This window comes from Canis lupus, chromosome 19 (assembly GCF_011100685.1).
Source record: "Canis lupus familiaris isolate Mischka breed German Shepherd chromosome 19, alternate assembly UU_Cfam_GSD_1.0, whole genome shotgun sequence".
Taxonomy (NCBI): domain Eukaryota; kingdom Metazoa; phylum Chordata; class Mammalia; order Carnivora; family Canidae; genus Canis; species Canis lupus.
The window spans coordinates 44621955-44643309 of NC_049240.1; the positions used below are offsets into that span (position 1 = coordinate 44621955).

General features: G+C 35.9%; 1 protein-coding gene across 1 annotated transcript in view; it reads right to left on the minus strand.

The window, feature by feature from the left end:
- Window positions 1–21355, minus strand: part of LRP1B (LDL receptor related protein 1B) — a 1959891-nt gene that overhangs the window by 512921 nt on the left and 1425615 nt on the right. Inside the window, exons 36-37 of the mRNA XM_038565111.1 lie at window positions 997–1131; window positions 283–412 (exon numbers count right to left, since the gene is read on the minus strand). Of these exons, the coding sequence (XP_038421039.1) occupies window positions 283–412; window positions 997–1131 (265 nt within the window). The remainder of the gene's footprint in view (window positions 1–282; window positions 413–996; window positions 1132–21355) is intronic.

Below are 21355 nucleotides of genomic sequence, written 5' to 3' on the forward strand. Positions count from 1 at the left end.
TAGAAACATTTTGGTATACTTACTTGGATTTACACATACATTAAAGAACTGCATAATAAATATGACCCCATCAAATGTGTTCTGAAATATACATCACAGAGTTAAAATAAACTTTTTTTTTTTTTTTTGCTTAGGTAAAATATTGAATTTCATTTCAAACATTATAACCTGAAAATAAATATTAATATGGACATCATTTTTTTAAATGAAACTTAAGAAAACTCACTAAAACTCAAGATATAAAAAAAAAACCCTCAAGATATATGTAAAGCTTAAAATTACCCTTTCTCTGGGTGCAAAGCAATAGATCTTGGTTGATCCAGGCCTTGGGAAATAATTACATAACGGAAAGAACCATTGAGTCTTGCAACTTCAATTAAGTTGAAACCATGATCTGTCCAATATATGTTACCTAGGAGAAATACAGATATGTTTATAACATGGTTGTAAGAAAGAAAATTATTAATTTGTTATGGCTAAAATTAACTTTCTGAACATTCACATAAAATCAAGAAATCATTTACTTCCTATATTTCTTAATGTGTACATTTTCTAACCAGAAATCTGTAAATAAACTAATATGCAAATACTTCCTAATCTCGCATATCTGTAGTTTAAACCATATAGTGATACACTTATATGCTAAAAATAAGTTGAAACTTCTCTCACCTAAAGAAGGGATCTATTTTAACTTTCTACTGACTCCAGGCAAAAGAGAACTTCTAACACTTTTGTTTACCTGCCTCACAGTTCCCGGGAGATTTGGGCATAGTTAACACTACATACTCTACTTTTGCATAAAAACATTTGTCTAAAGGCTCAAAAGCATTAGAAAGAATGAAGCCAAGAGCAAAAGAGACTATTTATCCCTTTGGCTAGAAGTAAAAAAAAAAAAAAAAAAAAATGTTATGAGTTGGAAACAGAATTTTTATGAAGGAGATTGAGACCCTAACAAAATAGGTGAGGAACAAGAACAGAAAAAGCCATGGATTATACCAGCAATCCAGTCAATAGCTATCCCCTCCACTCTTCCCAAGCCATTGGTAATGATATCTTCTTTCCAAGTCTGATCTCTTTTAGCTCGGCTAATTTTATTGAAGCCCATGTCTGTCCAGTAGATGGTATCATTTTCTATGGGTAAGACAGAAAGAAAAAAAAACAAAAAACAAAAAAACACACACATACACTATAAAAGGTATCAACATATGCATTAGGATTACATTGCATTAGTATTTGGGGGGTTATCATTCTGGGTATACCAGGCTATAAATATTCTTCAGGACAATTTATTAACACAAATAGCAAGAAAGATGTTAAAACAACATGAAAGAACCTAGTCAAACGGCTTTTGAAAAGTACTTTTGAAATATACATGGAAATGACCTATCACATCCTTGATTATTTTTTCTTCATTTCCCTACTCATTTTAATTCAATAAATACTTATCTCACATTATTTTGCAACCTTGATATCAAACCATGCTATTTTGGGCCACGGTTTTTCTCTTCACACCTATATCTGTGTCTGAGTTCTCTAAGTAAAAAAAAATGATACTATTGGAGATAATCAACAAAGTCTCAAAGTAGAGAGAATGGAAAGAAACATAAGGGTATTTCAACTATATTGAGAGTGTTTTAAGCATAAGGTCATTCAAAATGTATAAAGCTTTAAAAATGCCCTAGCATCCAATTATTCCTTCTGAGGTACTAGTTTCCCAAATGTCAACTACAAACTCCTTACATTATTATTCAAACTCTCATTGTACAAATGGGCTTAAGAATACTTGAAAAATGGCTCTATGCTATTGTAGAGTCTTTAAATAACAGTGCTTTTTGAATATTTGAATGAAAAATGTGTCTAAAGATTATAAATGAAATATATTATATGTGCATGCATATGCATAAAAGGGTAGCAATTATAGACCAATGATTTTAAATATAGCCACCAGAAAGACACTGGGGACAAATCATTAAATAATAAATTTGCCACCAACTAAGTAAGTTTTCGTGTTGTGACCTACGTGGCCATTTGAAGAACAAATCCTTTAAGGCCAATATAATTTCCCTCTGGCACAGTGACAGACTATGGAAATAAAGAAAAAGCAATTAGTATAATAAAGCCATTTATCAGTAAGTTTTGAGATTCCATTTCAAATAAAATATAGTCTAAATTCTTTTGCCCAATTGGAAAAAGATTCCAAAACCCCCTTGTTCGCAAGAATGGTAAGTCAAATATATAATTGTTTGAAGCAGAATAGATACCATTTTCAAATATATATCTGGAAAGCAAGAACCTGCTTGATTTTTCCAATTCTCTAAAAGTATTAGTTAACATGTTTCATTTTGAAAGATTGAATCGATGAACAACAAAAAGTATTATTTTTGCATCAATACTAAGCATTATGCCAAATCCAAACCTCTTTTGCAAATATCTAACTACCATATATCTAACTACCTACTTTGATTCTCCACTTGTATGGAGAGAAGGCAATCTACATATACAAAAGACAAATTCTGGATTTCTACCTGAAACATTCTTCTCTTGCAGTCTTCCACATAACAATTCCACATGCCATGATGATATATGGTGGATGGCATCTCCAACTTTTGTTTCGTGAGCTAAAAACTTCTTATTATCCTTGATTACTTTTTCTCAAACTTCACATCTAATCCATCACCCAAATACTCTTGTATTCACTCTATTACCGAGTATTGTTGGCTTTTTTTATTCTTCCTTCAAATCATATCCATCATCCAACTACCTCTCACATTTTCTGCTACTTACAGTGGTATCCAAACTACTATTAACTCTTGCCTAAAGTACAGTGGACCCTTGAACATCCTGAATGTGAACTATGCAAGTCCACTTATACACATATTTTTTCAATAAATATATTGAACAATATTGATATGTCACTGATGATTTATCTTGTAAGCAGATGACATAAACTTGCAGTGTAAATAAACTCAGCAAAGTACTGCGAGTGTATTTCTCGTATGATTTTCTTCATAATATTTTCTTTTCCTAGCTTGCTTTATTGTAAGAATACAGTACTTAATATCTAGAATATACATACAAAATATGGGTTAATCAACCGTTTATGTTATCGCTAAAGCTTCTAGTCAGTTCGGCTATTAGTAGTTAAGTTCTGGGAGAGTCAAAAGTTATATGCAGATTTTTATACTGCACAGAGGTCAGCGCTTCTAACCCCGGCATTGTCTAAGATCAATTATATTGCAAATAGTCTTCTAACTTATTGCCCAGCTTCACTTCTGCCTCCATATTCCCCTTTCCTCCCCAGTCGTTTCTCTACTTAGGGACCATTGTTAGAAAGTAAACAAGATCATTTCTCTCCTCTCCACTCAAACTCTCTAATCATTTGTCATCTCATCCAAGGTAAAATTGAAATTCCTTCCCATGAACTTCATGATCTACCCATATTCTTCAACCCTCTCTTACCTGACGTCCTTCCCCCCACTCATCATCTTTGGTAACGGACCTTCCTCTTCCTAACACAAACCAAACACTAACAGTCTAAGGTTCTTTACATTACTCTTTCTGTTTGGAAACTCTTTCCTCAGGTACTTGCACACCTCCATCTTACCTCAAATATCATCCCTTCTTATTAAAACTTTCCCTGACCACTCTATAAAAAATTATTTCCTTGCCATGCTCTTCACCCCTTACCAAACCTATTTTTGTCCATAACATTTATTACTGTTGAACCCATTATGTATGTGTTGGCTTGTTTCTTCAGTGTCTGTCTGTCTTATCTCTTGGAAATGTAATCTCTGTGAGGGTTGGAACTTTATTTTGTTCACTGCTTTATCCCTGGCACCTGGAATGATAATGCCTGACACACAGTAAGCTCAAAATAAACATCTGGTAAATAAATGAATGAATGTGTTATGCTATCCTATCCAAAGACTGGCTGGAAAGAGGTACAGGGAAGACACAGCTTTTGCCATGAGAAGCTTTATAAGCTCAATAAGGAGAAGGTATGCATATGAAAAAAAGTGACTAACAATTCACAATCGTGTACCATGAGCAGCATAAGTAGTACAGGCAAATAATTTTGTAAGAGTTCAAAGAAAACATTGATAATCTTCACAATTTTTAGGAAAAAATACCCTATTTTGTATGAGAAACTTAGTTTTGTGCTACTGTATTATAGCTCTGCCAGCCTGCAAAATCCTATTCCATATAACCAGGAAACATTCTTTCTATACCACTACATCTTGCATAAACTTTTGTTATATGGAGCTGAAATTGGGGCTCTGCATTTCTTCTTAGAAACAGACTGTGAGAATGGTGCCCGAATGGTTTAGTTAGCTAGTGTCCAATTCTTGATTTCAGCTCTTGTATCAGAGTCCTGGAGTCCAGCAAACATTAGGCTCTGCTCAGCTGGAGTGCACTTAGAATCTTTTCTCCCTCTCCCTGTGCCCCTATCCCACTCTTGTTCACTCTGTGTAAATAAATGAATAAAATCTTCAAGAAAAGAGAAAGAAACAGACTGTCAGATAATTCATATGGAGGGATTGCAACTGACCCAACTTTTACCAATGTGGTCACGTGCAGTAGACACTTCATGAATATTCTTTTTTTTGGATAATAGATTAATTTGTAATGCTGAAGGTACCTCTAAGTGGTCAAATCCACTAACTCAAAGCACTGAGGAACTGAGAAGTTTCCTTGTAATATTTCTACTAGGTATATTTGGGAGATTAGTGAACAAATAAATCATGTGGTGATGCAGTAAGGAGGACCAAAAAACAGAAAAATTAAAATAGTCATTAAATAAATAAATAAATAAATAAATAAATAAGTCATTCATATCCAAATCCCTTTCTTAGCAATTCTTTCACATACATACTTCATACCTAGACACTCTTAAATGGATTAGGTTCACTAATATATAGGAATATGTTTTCGAAAAAAAAAAACAAAAAGCACCAATATTTTTTCTGATATCTGGGAATATCTGCAAATAAACATAAATTATGTCAAGAATGTTTTAATTAGGAATAAAATCAGGCTGAAAGTTTATAACAAACTACAAAAATATAAACGGAAATACATATAAATATAGAAAGGGAAGACTATCATAACTGTGTTCTGATACTTATCCCAAAATATGATTTTTTTAACTTTATTTAACAGGCACTCATAGAATATTTAGTATGTGCTAAACATTATTATAGACTTAAGAGTTATGGTGAACATGATGGACAGTCCTTGTAGTCATGGAGTTCACTTCTGGAATTAAATTAAAAATAAACCTACCTTAATAGGTAGGTCCAGGAATCTGTTTCTCCATTTACAAAGGCTGCCTTAAGGCATGCAATTCATTAATTCTCTTGTTTAGTTAAGATAATGGCCTCCAAACATTCCATTCTAAAACTTTGACACACATAATGGTTACCTCTAACCCAAACCCTATTTTTTGTTCTTTCAGAAATCACTTTGTAATTTTTGGGAAGAAGAGACTTTCTCATAACACTTGTACATTTTCTAATCATCATACATCTCAATGCTGTATTTTGTTTCTGGTCTGTGTCAGTCATTTCAACTCAAATACTGGATTCAGTCCTTTTCCCTGATCCACTTCCTAGAATCCCACCCACTTATAAAATACAAATAGTACAACAGAATTTATGGAAGCACGGGATTGGGAGATAAAAAAACTTCAAACTTAACATTAGATACCGTATACTAAAAAATGCTCTGGTCATAGCCACAAGAGCTGGTTTTTCAGTGACAATCCTGGCCTCACACTTCGTCTTCCACACCTTTTCCTCCCATCTCAATTTATCATTCCATTCCCTTTCAGATTACTCAGTGTCCAAAAAGAAACTCTCTATACCTATTGTCCCCAACCTCAGCAACAGGTGTGCCTTTACACAATTTAAATTCAATAGTCCTCAAATGGCTGCCCATTAGAATTGCTTAGAGAAGTTAAAAAAAAAAAAAAAAAAAAAAAAGTATTGAAGGTACAGGCTCACCTCAGAGATTTTAAATTGCTTAGTCTGGGGTAGTGTGCTGGTTGAGAATTATTGGCTAACTCATCAAAAGTACAGATAACAAGAAAAACATTTGTTATTTAATAGGATCCAAGATTTTCTGAAGGAGATTGCTACTGTAAAATGCTATCACACCCCCACTACCATTTCATTGCTATTAATAGCTCACTACTCAAGGGATTTTCAGAGAAAATAGGAGGAGAAGAGCCTGACACCATTTCCAGAATACCACATTTGGGATTTTTTTTTATCTCCAGTTGGGAATCTTTAAATTGGGGGAAAAAAAAAGAATATATATATATATGTGTGTGTGTGTGTGTGTGTGTGTATTTTAAAATTTGTTCAGTTGCTTCTGATGAGACAGGGAAAATGAAGGGACCCCTTTAAAAAAAAAAAGCTGTTTTTTTTTTTCTCTTTTTTCCTTTGCTCCAGCTTCTATTCTGCACCCCCATCCCATTCTACACATGCCTTGTAATGCAAATAGCATACTACTTCCTTGTAAGGGATGGAGACAATGCAATGTTTGGAGTCTTCCAGCACAATAGATAACATCTAAAGAGTGACTGGGCAGGGCCATGTTAGATGTTCTCCAAGACCACTGACTCCAAGCACCTTGACACTTGACACCAAGACTTCTGGCTTCAGGGAATGAGTGATTTATGAAAGACACTTGGACCCTGTCCTTGTTCTCACCAGTTCCTGGATCCCTAATCACTAGTCAAAACCCCAGATCCCAAGCAAAGAGGGGACTCCCTCCTTTTCTTTATGAGTCTCCCTGACACTCAGCTCATCTGTATCTGCTCTCTCTATATCTTCAATAAACTCTGCTTTCACTTCCAACTGGCTCATGTTTGATTCCCACCTTGGATGGTCCTGCAGGAACCCCTCCAGGTCCTTGGACCTGGCCTACCTGCATCTTTGATATGCCATTGGCCCCAGATCTTGTAAAAATCACTGTTCTTCAATCTATGCCTGAATCAAGCTAAATCAAAAGGCAGCTCAAGGAAATGACTTTATGTGGATTCTTCTCCATTCTCAATAAACTGGCTTTTTATTGAACTATGTGTGATATGTCCTCTGCCCCATGAATGTATGTATGTACTATTTGCTTTATTCTTTTCTTTTAGATTATACAGACATTATGAGCCCTGAAATTGACAGCATTCCTATCTTTGTACTGATTATTAGAAATACCAAAATTGTATTTGCTGCCAATTTCAGCAAAAATACAGAATTTTACAGCATACAGTTTATGTCTAGCTTAATGTTATTTTTTTTTTTCTTTTTTTCCTTAGGACTCATTCCCTCACATCTTGTTTATTTTACTGCCATTCCCACATTTTTGAAAGTACATACAGTAACGTTTAGAATAAGATAAGATATATATGTGTTAAAAAAAAAAAGATTATTTATTTATTTATTTATTTATTTATTTGAGAGAAAGACTGAGAATGGGAGAGAGAGCATGCACAGAGGAAGAGAGAGAAGCAGACTCCACTGAGCAGAGAGACTGATGTGGGGCTTGATCCCAGAATCTCCGTGTCATGGCCTGAGCTGAAGGCCAATACTTAACTGAATGAGCCACTCAGGTGCCCCTGAGATACACATGTTTTTTAACTTCTCAAATCATACATTATACATTAAATGACATTAGAGTTAGCTATACACACTGTATAGGGCAAGGCTAAATACCAAACAAATCAAGATAGTGTAAGAAAATGTTAAAATAGTGACTTTTGCTTATTTTTCCTCATCTTTTAAGAATTTCTAGTTTAGTGTGTACTTAATATAGTAAATATATTCTTTACAAGTAAATAATTAAAAAGTAATAAATAAAAAACACTGGTATTTTCAGTCAAAATCTTTTCTTGTTTAAGCAGTAGTTTTACAATAAAAAGAGAAAGGTCTGCTATTACTAGCATGCCTGCTACTTTCCAGGAACACCCCATTTTTGACACACTCAGTGTCATGGCACACCAGTTGAAACCACAGGAGCAGACTGTGAGTGCTACGGAAATCAAGAGGAAAGCAAGGTGCATCAAGGTCATCAGAAAAAAACCTCAGGGAAGAAGTGAGGCTTTCACTGATCCTTGAAGACTGGGTAGCACTTGGATTAGCATTTGGAGAAATGATCAATATAGTTGACAGAAACCTAGTTGGGATAAAGAACTAATTTAATAAATGCAGTCATTTTCACAACAATAGGATGGACAATAAGAGCATTTCAAGTAGATTTGGGAGCAAAAACTATGATGACAGCCTGTGCTGAATTCATCAGATATCTAGGTACAGATACAAATTAAGTTCTACTTTCTATTCTTTTCCAACTTTGAAAGCATTTCTTTAAACATTTTGCAGGTTAATAAGGACCCAAGTTCTCGATATTTCATATTAAAAGGATTCAATAATAAAGTGCTAATGAATTACATTTGTTTCTTTCATTTTGAGAAAGGCAAATCAATACAAACGCTAATGGGCAATTTTCTTAGAGCAACAAATCACTAAAGAACTCCATCCTTGTGAGTAAATAAAATAAAATCTGCAGACTTCAAAGGTTTTAGATATCTTAATCCCCTTAAGGTACAATGTTATGAAACCTTAGATAATGTACATTCTCTTTTAAATTACTCCTTTATCAAATAAGAAATACATGCCCGTCTAGGTTTTGTGTCCTGAATGGAATTTGCATTAAACACACTTATTATAAAAGCAATTCCATTTTCAGGTTTTGAACTGTTTCCTCTCAGGGTAACAAAAAGAATCTTTCACATTTTCTTAAGCATTCACTGTTTTTTCTCTTCAAAGCAATTGCACCGTGCTGTTTTTCACATGCATTAAGTTAGTCCTCACAGCCCTTGCATTCCTAATTTTGACTTTCAGGTAGCATATGAGAACTAAAATGTGCTGTCACAGTCTCATTGGCTTCAGATAGAAGAGGACCAATTGCAGCTCCAAAGAGAAATTGTTTTAATTTATTCTGTTTTAGATTTTCAAAGCTAAGCTATAAAATTGAGATAGCATGTTGAATAGATATGTCTTCAAGGGACACCTACAGGCATTTCTTCAGGAAACTATCAACCCATTTCAGAAAACAACGCCATCTGATTTCACTTTTATTTTTGAATAAGGAAAGACAAAAATCTTATTCCTCTAATGTTTGGTTTCTTTGTTATGCCTTGAATTAGTAAATCAGACAAAGATGGAGTGTATACCTTAAAAATAAAGGCTTTCTCAGCAAATTTATTTGCGTATATATACATTTTTTTCATCATCACCTCTGATGAAAAAATACCTTAAGAAGTTTACAGAAGAGAGGACTGTAACATAATAACTAAAGGCTTGGGTACCATGCTCTGAATCGAAAATCTCAGCTGGACTTCTTAATGGCTCTATGACAAGCACAAGTTACTTAAAATTCCTATTGAGTTTCCCAGTATGTAAACAGGTAATAATAGAGATGCCGTGAGGATTAAATAAATCAGTCTTTGTCTAGTACATGATATAATAAAGCATCAACTATTAAAATTTAAAAACACAAAGCATATGATATAATAAAATAAAAACTGTAACAACTAATCAATTTGGTAATTTTATATGCTTTTGAAGTTTTATTGTGGTCTTAGTTTAACGTATAATTGTTTTTATAAATTTAAAACTATAGATAAAATATTTTGGTATTTTATTTGCAAAAAGAGAAAAATCTATTTTTAGTTAATCTCATTCAAGGAAATAACAAAGGTAGAAAATAAAAAATAATTAGACTTTGCTGTATATTTCCATTCACCATCTAAGAATTTTTATATTAAAATTTAACATTGATTTGGAAGCACAGTGGCATCTTATATTTTCAGAAAGGCAAAGTTAACTTTCTATGAAAAGTTACACAGATATTGATTCTACTTGAAATTGTCAGTGTCTGCTGTACTTAAGGGTAGGCCAAAATATATACACATTTTTCCCTCCAGAACAGAAAGAAGTTGTTATTAACACTATTAAGAAATCAATAAAAATTTTCCCCAATTGGTGTTCTAAATGCTTATGTGTATCATTTAAATCATAGATGAAAAGAAGACATAAGAATCTTATTATAGGGTAGCCCTGGTGGCATGGCGGTTTAGCACCGCCTGTAGCCCAGGGTGTGATCCTGGAGACCCGGAATCAAGTCCTGCGTCAGGCTCCCTGCATAGAGCCTACTTCTCCCTCTGCTTGTGTCTCTGCCTCTCTTGCTCTCTGTGTCTCTCATGAATAAATAAATAAAATCTTAAAAAAAAAAAAGAATCTTATTATACAATTATTTTCTAGTTTAATGTCACTATTGTCATGTAGGCAACATGACAATAAAACAGTCTATAAATGTGCCCTGCTTGGGCTTTCAGAAATGATGATTCTTTTTATGAACAAATCCTTGCTAAAAATAGAAAAAAATATATATATAAATTGATAATTTTTATTGAGTGCTATATGCATTATAGGAGATACAAAATTGACCAAGAAGCCTCCTTCAATCTTTGTAGAGAAGCAATCACCCTCTCGTAAGTACTTGGTAGCCATACACTTTACCCATCATTCCTTAGTGAATTGCAATTGTTTCTTGACCTATATTGGGAGTACATTTTAAAAGAAGGCTATGTATTCTCCTCCTAGTTAGCTCCACAGAAGCCAGTGTAATACTTTGGGCTGCATAGATACAAAAGCTCACTGAATGAATGATCAAGTATGAGTCAAATTCAATGTCAGAAAATAAACCCATCAGAGCTATCCTCAATCTCCTTCTTTACCTGTGCTCTCTCATTTGATGAAAGGGACAAAATTCATCACCCAAACTAAAGAGTTGTGAGTTATCCTTGACTCTTTCTGCATCTATTTACCTTATCCCCACATTTGATCAATTATTAAGTTCTGCATGTTTTTAACTGCTTCTTCTACTTCTTTTTTTCTTTAGTCTGCTTATAGCACTATGGTTTTATTCAGGTCCTCATTATCTTTCTTCTGAGTTATTGTGACATCCTCCTAAATGGTCTCTACCTTATAATTTTATTCTTCTCAAACTCATTCTTACAATGATCAAGGTAATTTAGCTAAACTGCAAACCAGATCTTATCACTGTTCATGTTTCTAGGTTTCTCATGACCCGAAGATGAAGTTTAGATTCCTTAGTAAGTCATATAAGGCCACCTATGATCAAAAGTAGCCTCCAAACATTTTTGTTGAGTATAACAATTAAAATATCCATCCTTAATATATACATATGTATATGTATTTTTTCATCCCTTATACATATACACATGCATGATATACATTTTTAGAGAAACAAGGAAAAGTAAATCAAACAGTTCTACTATTTTCTCCTATCTAACTTATTTAGTTACAGGATGTGTACCTTGCTTCCTTCTTGGAAAAGATTCAGCCTAGGAGTACTTCTTTGGTTTTTGTCTATTATACCTTCCTTCCTCAGTCTTGACTCTAGTAGAACTGCCCTGTTTGCAATCACCCTCACTCACTCTACACACATCCATCATATCATTTCTCCCTTCTATGCCTTTTCTCATGTCAGTTTCCTGAACCTCTTTCCCAAGAATCCATTATTCAGACATTAAGATTCATGCATTCCCCCCGCAGGAAGCCTTCTTGACTATCCCAGACTAGGTCATTGTCCACCTTGCTGCTCTCATAATAACTCATGCTTATCTCTAAGAACTATACTTAACACAAAGTATTGCACAGCTCATTTTTTTATGCACCATCCTTTCCAGTAGACTGAAATTGGTTTTTATTCATCTTGGATCCACTATGTCTATCTACAGCTTTCTGTATTTGATAACTGATAAGCGTTGATATACAATTAATAATAATACAAATAGAATCAAGTAAATGGTAAAAAAAAAAAAAGTTATAGCAGAGTATTAGCTACACCCTCCAAAGAATGCTAAGATAAAATGTAATTGTCAGGAAGAAGTAATTTCAAAAGGTAGCAATAGTTTGGCCCATTATCAGATCAGCAAAAGAATATGCATTGAGTGTCCAATTTATGAAACCATATATCCTCTCATAGGGCAAAATATTAAAATCAGGTGGCCAGATATAACTATAGTAAGTAACATTTTATAATGTTTCATTATATATCAACTATAAGTTAAATGAGCAAAAGATGGTTCCAGAAAGTTTAAGCTCAAGAATCAGAGCACTTTTTGAAATCCTAAATATTTAAAATTAAGACATTTGACAAGCTATATACAAAAATATATAGCATTCATCTCATACTGTTTAGCAACACTCCATAGTGCAATTATATGATGTCTTAGATTTCCTTGAATTAGATGAGACAAACAGATAATGAATTGAAACAGGTGATGGAACACATGGAGTGTTCATCATACTCTAGTCTCTACCCTTTTATATATATTTCAAAGTTTCCATCGTGAAAGCTTAAAAAGTGCTCCGACAGATTGAAAAGAATTTCTCCTTTTGTCATTCCTAATCAAATTCAGAAGGTTTAATGGTAATAAAATATATAAATAATCTCCAATCTTTAACATAACTTGAGTGATACTCTCAGTATCCTACCCATGCCAGAAACTAAGAAACTCCAACAATTTCAACAAAATTTTACCTGAACTGTACTATACAAAATTACCCCCAACCCCCCTCAAAGAAAAATCCTTGATACAAAGAAGGTATTTACTTGAGCCAGTCTTTGGAGGGTACATACTAGATAGACATAGTGATATTCTTGGTCTCAGCAGAATTAGCAACAGGTTTGCTAAAAACATAGAGTCTTAAAGGAGTAAAGGCAAGAGGGTGATTTTTCACCTGAATTAGACTATCCTAATGCTGATAAAAGGTTAAAGATAGGCTAGGATAAAATTAAAAAAAAAAAAAAAAAAAGATCCCCATTTCACCTTACATTATCAAGTAAATTAAGAGATATAATTTAATATAAAAAATAATAATTAGGAATACCTGGACATTTAAAAAAAATGTAATATATCCCAGAGAGATAAAGACAGACAAGACTCCTCAAGCTATATTCATTCAGCGAGAATACAAATGAAATAGTTTTAGAAAGTTTGTGATACAACATCTTAAGAAGGGTAGATCAAGGACAAAGACTTGTTCTGAAGTAGCTAACTTGAAATGTTTTCCATTATCAAAGTAGACATATAACAATTCTTTCTTTTTTTTTTCAATTCTTTCTATATACATATGCTGTGTATGCATGTGTTTGTGTGTGTGTGTGTGTGATTTGTGTATATTCTTTCCTCCTGCTACATTTCCTTGAACTCCAAGCCTCTTTGATTTTAAAAGAAAAACAGTGACAGACTGGTAGATAAACAAATATATGAATCTACAAAAGGAAACTCTAATCCTTCAGGAAGTCTAGTGAGTGGGCCTGTCCTCTTCCATTGGACTTCAGATTGAGTCAATGCACACCATAAAACTTTGTTTATGGGGACACCTGGGTAGCTCAATGGTTGAGCATCTGCGTTTGGCTCAGGGCATGATCCCAGAACTGGGATAAATCCCACATTGGGCTCCCTATGTCTCTGCCTCTCTCTCTATTTGTGTCTCTCATGAATAAATAAATAAATCTTTTTTAAAAAGATTTTATTTATTATAATATATCAAGCAAAACATTCACTCCTGTTCAGCACTCAAGCATCGTTCAGTCTCCTACTAGATATTGGCAAAATAGACTGATTTACCATTTCTCTCCTTAGCCATGTGTGTTGCCCTGTAAGCCTACCAAAGATAGGATTGTTGAATTTACGGACCACCCATTGATGACATTAATATCCCTCCATGTCCCCAGGTATGTCCTGGTGTTTGAATGGCCAGGTAGACTTTTGACATCTTTCAGGAGATGTTTCAGCAATCTGCTTACAGCTGACATGGGGGAAAAAGCCTCTTACCAGTTTCCAAGGATTGTCAGGGCCTACTAAAAATGATCTTTTAGTGAAGAGCAAGAGGGAGTACTCTCTTCCACCTTTTCTGCTTTCCTAGAAGGAAGCTTATGCACACATATGGTGCCCTGATTTTTGTGTCTGCTGCGCAGAGGACATCTCTTGACCACCTGGCTCTATTGGCCAAGGATGCTTGTGATCCTGTTCCATGTGACTATCAAATGAGGAAGCCACTATAGAAAACAGGATGGAAAACAGCAATTCCACTCTGAGTTTTTATCCCAAGAAAACAAAAAGGCTAACTCAAAAAAGACATATGTACCCCCATGTTCCTTGAAGTACTATATATATAATAGCTAATGGAAATAACCTAAGTGCCCATCAGTGGGTGGAGAAAAAAAACATGTAATATATACTATTATATACTATATATCTAAAGTCTTTATATAAAAGATGTGATATATGGACTAATATATACTATATTTCTATATATGATGGACTATGACTCAGCCATAAAAAAAAAAAAAATGAAATCCTGCCATTTGCAACAAAATGAATTGGACCTTGAGGGCATTATGTTAAATGAAAGGTCAGAGATGACAAATAACAAATATTATATAATTTCTCTTATATGTGAAATCTAGAAAGAAAGAAATAAAGAAGTAAAAAAGGAAGGAAGAAAAGTTAGGGGGAAACAAGATTGGATTCCCTTGGAGAATTTGAAGATAGATTGTTAAGAGAAGAGCAATGTGCTCAGAGATACATGAATGGGGATAGCACAGATGCTTTATTGTGGTAAATATAGAGATAACTATGTATTCTTGACTTAATGAAGCATCTCAGCTTGCCTGTATAGTTTTCTAGCAAGTAAATTTCATAATTTTCTCAGGAGAAAAAAAGAGATTGTAATGAGAAACTAGGAAAGGGAAAGATTATATCCATTTGGAAAACTATACTTTGAAGAAGCTCTGAGAATATTACATAAGGGAACATGATGTCCATTGGAACATGAAAGAGTGACAGAGAATAGTCAGAAATCAGGTTTAAAGCCTGTTTTGATTTGCATAAAACATCTAGTTTATTTGTTGTAATGAAAAAATGGCTTCAGTGCTAAGAATTTAGGATTTTATTTGATGATGATGATAATGATGATGGTGGTGATGACACTGTCACAGGTAGGATGACCAACCATCATAATTTTCCCAGTATTCTGGTCTTAGCACTGAAAGTCTAATGTTACAGGAAACCCCTCAGTACTAAAAATGAGCTTGTCAGGTCTCTAAGTTTAGATTTTGTAACAGAAAAATGGGCCCAGCTGCTGTGTTCTGGATCTACCACCATGCTGTGTCAAGACTGCCCTTGGCTAATGACTGTGTGAGGCAGTGTTGTTATGGTAGTCCCACTCCTGGAACATGTGAAACTCCTCTGATGGGCAACTTTGGCTCCCCATCAGCCTTCCTGAAACTTTACTGAAACCAGAGCAGTCTAAGACATTTTCTACCTAACCCCCTTTCCTTCTATCTTTTGCATAAGTCAGACCTGCACTGTAGTCTTACAACTCTCCTCATTCTTTCTCACAAGTTGTTCTTCAATAAGGGTTTTGCGTATCTAATCCTGTCTTGACTCTGTTTCCCAGAGGATCCAAACTAGTACAAATGATGTAGGAGGAGCCTGAGAAAATAAATGGTAAGATGGGGCTATGGCTATGGTTTCACTCACATGTGGAATATAAGTAAAAGCACAGAGGATCAGAGGGAAAGGGAGAGAAAACTGAATGGGAAGTCATCAGAGAAGGAGAAAATCCATGAGAGATTCTTAACCATAGGAAACAGGGATCCCTGGGTGGTGCAGCAGTTTGGTGCCTGCCTTTGGCCCAGGGCGCGATCCTGGAGACCCGGGATCGAATCCCACGTTGGGCTCCTGGTGCATGGAGCCTGCTTCTCCCTCTGCCTGTGTCTCTGCCTCTCTCTCTCTCTCTCTCTCTCTCTCTGTGTGACTATCATAAATAATTTTAAAACATTTTTTAAAAAAGGAAATAAACTGAGGGTTGCTGGGGGGGAGGTGCGTAGGAGGATGGAGTAATTGGGTATTGGGTATTAAGGAGGGCATGTGATGCAATGAGCACTGGGTGTCATATGCAACTGATGAATTGCTGAGTACTAGTTTGAAACTAATAATGTGCTATATGTTGGCTTATTGAATTTTAACTAAAAAAAAAAAAAAAAAAAAGATGGGGCTATAGGTCTGGCTCACTCTATACATAATAGACAAAGAGGACATGGCCCTGAGGACGCCCAGCACATGCACAGTTCTTGGCACATGATGTTCAAGTACTATAATTTTCATGAAAAGTGACCTGAGAAAACATCTTGTTAAAAGAGAAATATCCTTAAAGGGATAATGACTCATGCATTTGAAAAATATGGAAGAAACAATGACTACAAAGACATTAAAGTTGGCTAGTTACTGCTACATTGTAATGACACTCTAAGGAGGGATAATGAAAAACTGAGAGCTGTTCACAAGCAATTAAAACTAAATGTGAGGGTCGATATGGGGAAATTACAAAGTGACAGTGGAAGAGTAGACACAGCTAAGCAGCAAATAGAAACTATAATAGTTAGATCTACAGAATTCCAGGGATGTTTAAAAGCTCAGAAAAGACAGGTCTGCTATACTAAAACCAGAGATCTGGTTGTTAAAACCTGGGACCCTGAAATATGGATGAGAATGGTGTATATTCCCAAAGGTGCTGGTCCTTGAACTATCCTGTTGGACTCAAAGTTTGCAAAGGTTGTCCAATTTCCCCTAGTAAAGGCTACCACTTCCTTGTGCTGAAAAGATGTTGCAGAAATACTTCATCTGCAAGGCAAAAGATACCTCCTTCCTCCAGAGCTGTACTCACTTCTTCTGATTGACAACTACAGTTAAATCTCAATACAATCTAGCTGGAGGGATTGCTGAACCTCTTAAAGAAGAAAAGATCATACACAAAAGGAACTCTGAGGAATAGTTAGCATGATGACCAGGAGCCAGAGAAGTATCCCTGGAATTGGATTTTGAAGGTGCTTGGTCAAGAGGGGTTAGAATATAAGATGAATAAGCAAGGATTCTTTTACATAGGAGCACTTTCCTAGTGTATTGATGGAATTTAACACTTTGGCAAGAAGTCGGGAAGTAGGACACAATCTCTGTGAAGGTAGCTCTTAAGGCACGAAGACATTATGCTATTCTCCATGCAGAAACATCTTGTGATGTTTCAAATAGTATGAGAAAAAATAAAGAACATGAGAAAAGAAAGTGGACATTGAGAAATAGACTCTTGAAAGAAAGAAAACCCACCAAGCCATCTCAGAGGACACACTCTTCCCCAAGGCTGATGGCAATATAGTAACGAGAGGGGCACCAGCACCACCAAGAAATTACAGTATTGGGGGACTGGGGAGACTGAAAGCCATGAAGGATGCTACTTAACATTTATAACCCCCAAAAATACAATGGAGAAGCAGAAGCTAGAGGGTGGTTGTCCCACTAAAAGTCATGATGCTCTGCTCACATCTCTGACTCTAACTAATTTTCATATCCAGAACCCACTGTTGAAAAGGTAGCCAAATCCCCCAAACCCTGCAACATTATGGCAATTATACAACTATGATGATCCTTCTAGATCTTTCCTCAAAGGGATCTCCAAACATTCACTTGAGTTAGTTGGTATTGGAGAAAGGGAAATACTTAGATATCTTTATTATTAGACACAGTGTCCAAGTTGACATTGATACATCATCATTGATCCCTTGCAATGGAGCTTACACAGGCTAGGTAATAACTGAAGTCCTGGCTAAATTCTGACTCATTGTTGCCCAATGAGTCCATAGACCCACCCAGGAGTCATTTTCTTAGTTCCAGATTATATTATTAAAATTGATATGCCTGGAAATTTGACAAACCTCAACGTTGGGTTTATTGTCTTTGGAATAAATAAGAGCTATCATAGTGGGAAAGGCCAAATGGATATCTCTAAAAATATGTACTCTCTATCCCCTCCCTATCCAACCTGAATGGTCACCATTAAAGACAGGTAGTGGTCTCAATTATGCTTCTGCTTAATTTGCCAGTCTTGCCCCTGCAAAATGATTATGGCCTACCACAGTCTTAACCAAATGATAGCCCTAGTTGCAGCTGCTATGCCAGATGAGGTATATTACTAGAGAAGATTAATAAGGCCTCAACCACGCAGTATACAGCCATTGATCTGGCAAATGCATTTCTTTCAATTTGATTTAAGAGGAGGATCAAAGGAGTTTTATTAATATTTGATAGATGATAACATTCATTTATAGTTTTTCTTCAGGACTATGTTAATTTTCTTACCCTCAGCGAAAAAAAGCAAAAACAAAAATAAAAACAAAACAAAACAAAACAAAACAAAACAAAACAAAAAACTATTTAAACATAGTCTGAAGAGATCTGAAATCTGGACCAGTAGACATCCCAGAGAATACTACACTAACTCGTTACATCAAATACATCAAACTTCTCCATCAGAATGAACAAGTGGTGGCTAGGATGCTGGAAGCATTAGGAAAACACACATGCTCCTAAGGGTTAAAGATAAATCCTATAAAGATTCAGCAACTCACCATTTTAATGATGTCATTATGAGTCTAATGCTGAAAAACATGCCAAAGTTAAGGAAAATGTTCAAGACAAATCATTGCATCTTGATATCACTACTATAAAATAAGAACAGTACTTTGTAAGCCTCTTTGGATTCAGAAGATAACATAATCATTCCACGCCAAAGATTATCACTGTAGCCTATTTCCTTGGTGACATGGAAAACTATTCACATTGAGCGTGATGCAGAGCAATAAATGGCTCTGTAGTAGGTCTAGGCTGTGGTGCAAGCAGCCCTGTCATTTGAGCTGTGATCCAGCAGACCTGAAGGGTATCAGTGGTCAGAACAACATGTGGTATGGAGCTTATAGAAAAACTTAACAGGAGAATCCCAACACAAGTCCTTAAGATTCTGCAGCAAGACTATGACATCTGTGCCAGAGAATTACATAATCCTCTAAGAAAATTCTCTCTATATTATAGGTTTCTAGACCCTGAAAGAAAAGAGAATGCCTGACCCTGAGGCTCCAAATAGCCATGCATCTGGAACTGCCCATCATGAGTTGTCCTCATGTCTATGTAGAGACTCCAATCAAGAAAAGAAGAGAGTGGGATCCCTGGGTGGTGCAGCGGTTTGGCGCCTGCCTTTGGCCCAGGGTGCGATCCTGGAGACCCGGGATCGAATCCCACGTCGGGCTCCCTGTGCATGGAGCCTGCTTCTCCCTCTGCCTGTGTCTCTGCCTCTCTCTCTCTCTCTCTCTCTCTCTCTCTGTGTGACTATTATGAATAAATAAATTTAAAAAAAAATCTTAAAAAAAAAGAAAAGAAAAGAAGAGAGAAAAAAAAGTTAAGTTTGTTTTATAGATCACTTAGCTTAATATATGGGTAAAAGATAAACATGAATTACAGTTGCATTCAAGAGTAGGCCTCATAGTGAGTAGAAAGGGGGAAAAAATCATCCCTATGTGCAGAATTGTGAGTAGTACACCAAATTATTCTCCTGTGTGAAAGAAGTAGCCTGAAATACTCAGGTATATAGTTCTGAAGCAGTGGCCAGTGGCCAGTCTATATGGACATGGGACTGGAAATATAATAATTGGAACATTAAAGATTAGTAGATCTAGAGTGAGGGCATGTGGATTGACATATGGGAGTGAACACAAAACGCAGAGATCTTTGCATCACATCTTAGTTCCTATAAGAAAGCACCCACCACAAAAGAAGTATTGATAACCAAAATGCCTTAGTCTTTCAACGTAAGCCAAGCTTCATCAGCCATCTCAGACTGGGTAAATGAACAAAGAGTTCATGGTGGCAGAAATAAAGGTTCAATGATATGGATTTCCACTTACCAAGACCAATCTAGTTAATTTTCCCTCTGAACATCCAATTTACCAGCAATAGCAAACAGTGAGCCCATGATAAGACACCATTCTTCAAGCATATCAACTGATCTCTTGGTGACAATTCAACTATGTCAGGCACCTTCCAACCTGGAAGTGTCAGTGGTTCATTCTCATGAACACATTCTAGGTATTGACTTGCCTTTCTTACTGCAACCTGCAGCCAGCACCACTACCCAAAGGCTTAGGAATCCCTATCCACAGGCATGAATTCTACACAATCTAGAGTCTGCTCAAAGTATCCAGTTCACAGTGAAAAAGGTGTGAGAGTGGGCACATGAGCATGGGATCCACTGGTTAAATTATATACCACACCACCCAAAAGCAGATGGGGCCCCATAGAATTCTGGAACAACCTTTTAAAGACACAAATAAAACATCAGCTGAGAAGCAACATTCTCAGGGTGCCATCATCACCTTATAGTATGTTAATTCAATTAGAGACCTCTAAATGGTTCTATAATCACCAATAGAGCAATTTAGGCTCTAGGGACTGGAAGATGAAACAGTAGAGTCTCACTTTCATTCACTCTCAATGACCCATTAAAAGATTCTGTCCTTCTCTTCCCTGCAAGTTTGGAGGGATTGGATTAGAGCTTTTGGTTTCTAAAGAGGGTACACTTCTGCCAAAGAGCCATAAGCAAGGGTCCCACTGAACTACAAGCTTTGGCTCCTGTCAAGAGACTTTGAACTTTCTTGTATCTATTACTACAACTAAGTAGGTTAAAAGAGGACTCACCATACTGGTATACATGACTGACCCTGAGCAGGAGGAGGATATAGGGCTGCTTTCACATAATGTGGATAATGTGGCCAGGACAGGATATGTACAGAACTGAGTAGTCCACTTGGGACCCACCTACTTTTCTGCAAGGACACATGCAGCAACCCAAGTCTGAGAAGAGTTACCAAGGATTCAGACCCCTTTGTAATTAAGGTTTGGGTCACAGATAAGCTACTAGTCCTGCCAAAATGATAGGTGAGAATGAAAAGCATTCATGGAAGATGAGGAAGATGATTATTGTGGCCTGAGATTAACCACAGCCATAAAGTCTATCGGTCCTACTAACCGCTCTCTTCTAAGTTTTCCCACAAGGAGAGAGGCCTAAAGGAACTACAGAGTTGTTTTTCAAACCTGTGTAGACACAGATATGTGTGGCAAAAGGGGTGCTCTTTGGCAGTCATGAATATGTACTTCTCAAATCTCTGCCTATGAAGAGCATAACTGACCGAACCCACCACTGATACAAGGCCCTACTTGCAACAGGGTTCCCAGATGATGACTGATTATAACATAAATACTGAGGCAGACAGTATTTCAGCTTTGCTAAAAATGTCTTAGAATTGTACAGCAGTCTAAAACTTATCCTATCCAAACTTCCTCCCCTAATTCCTCTCCAGCAGTCAACCTTAT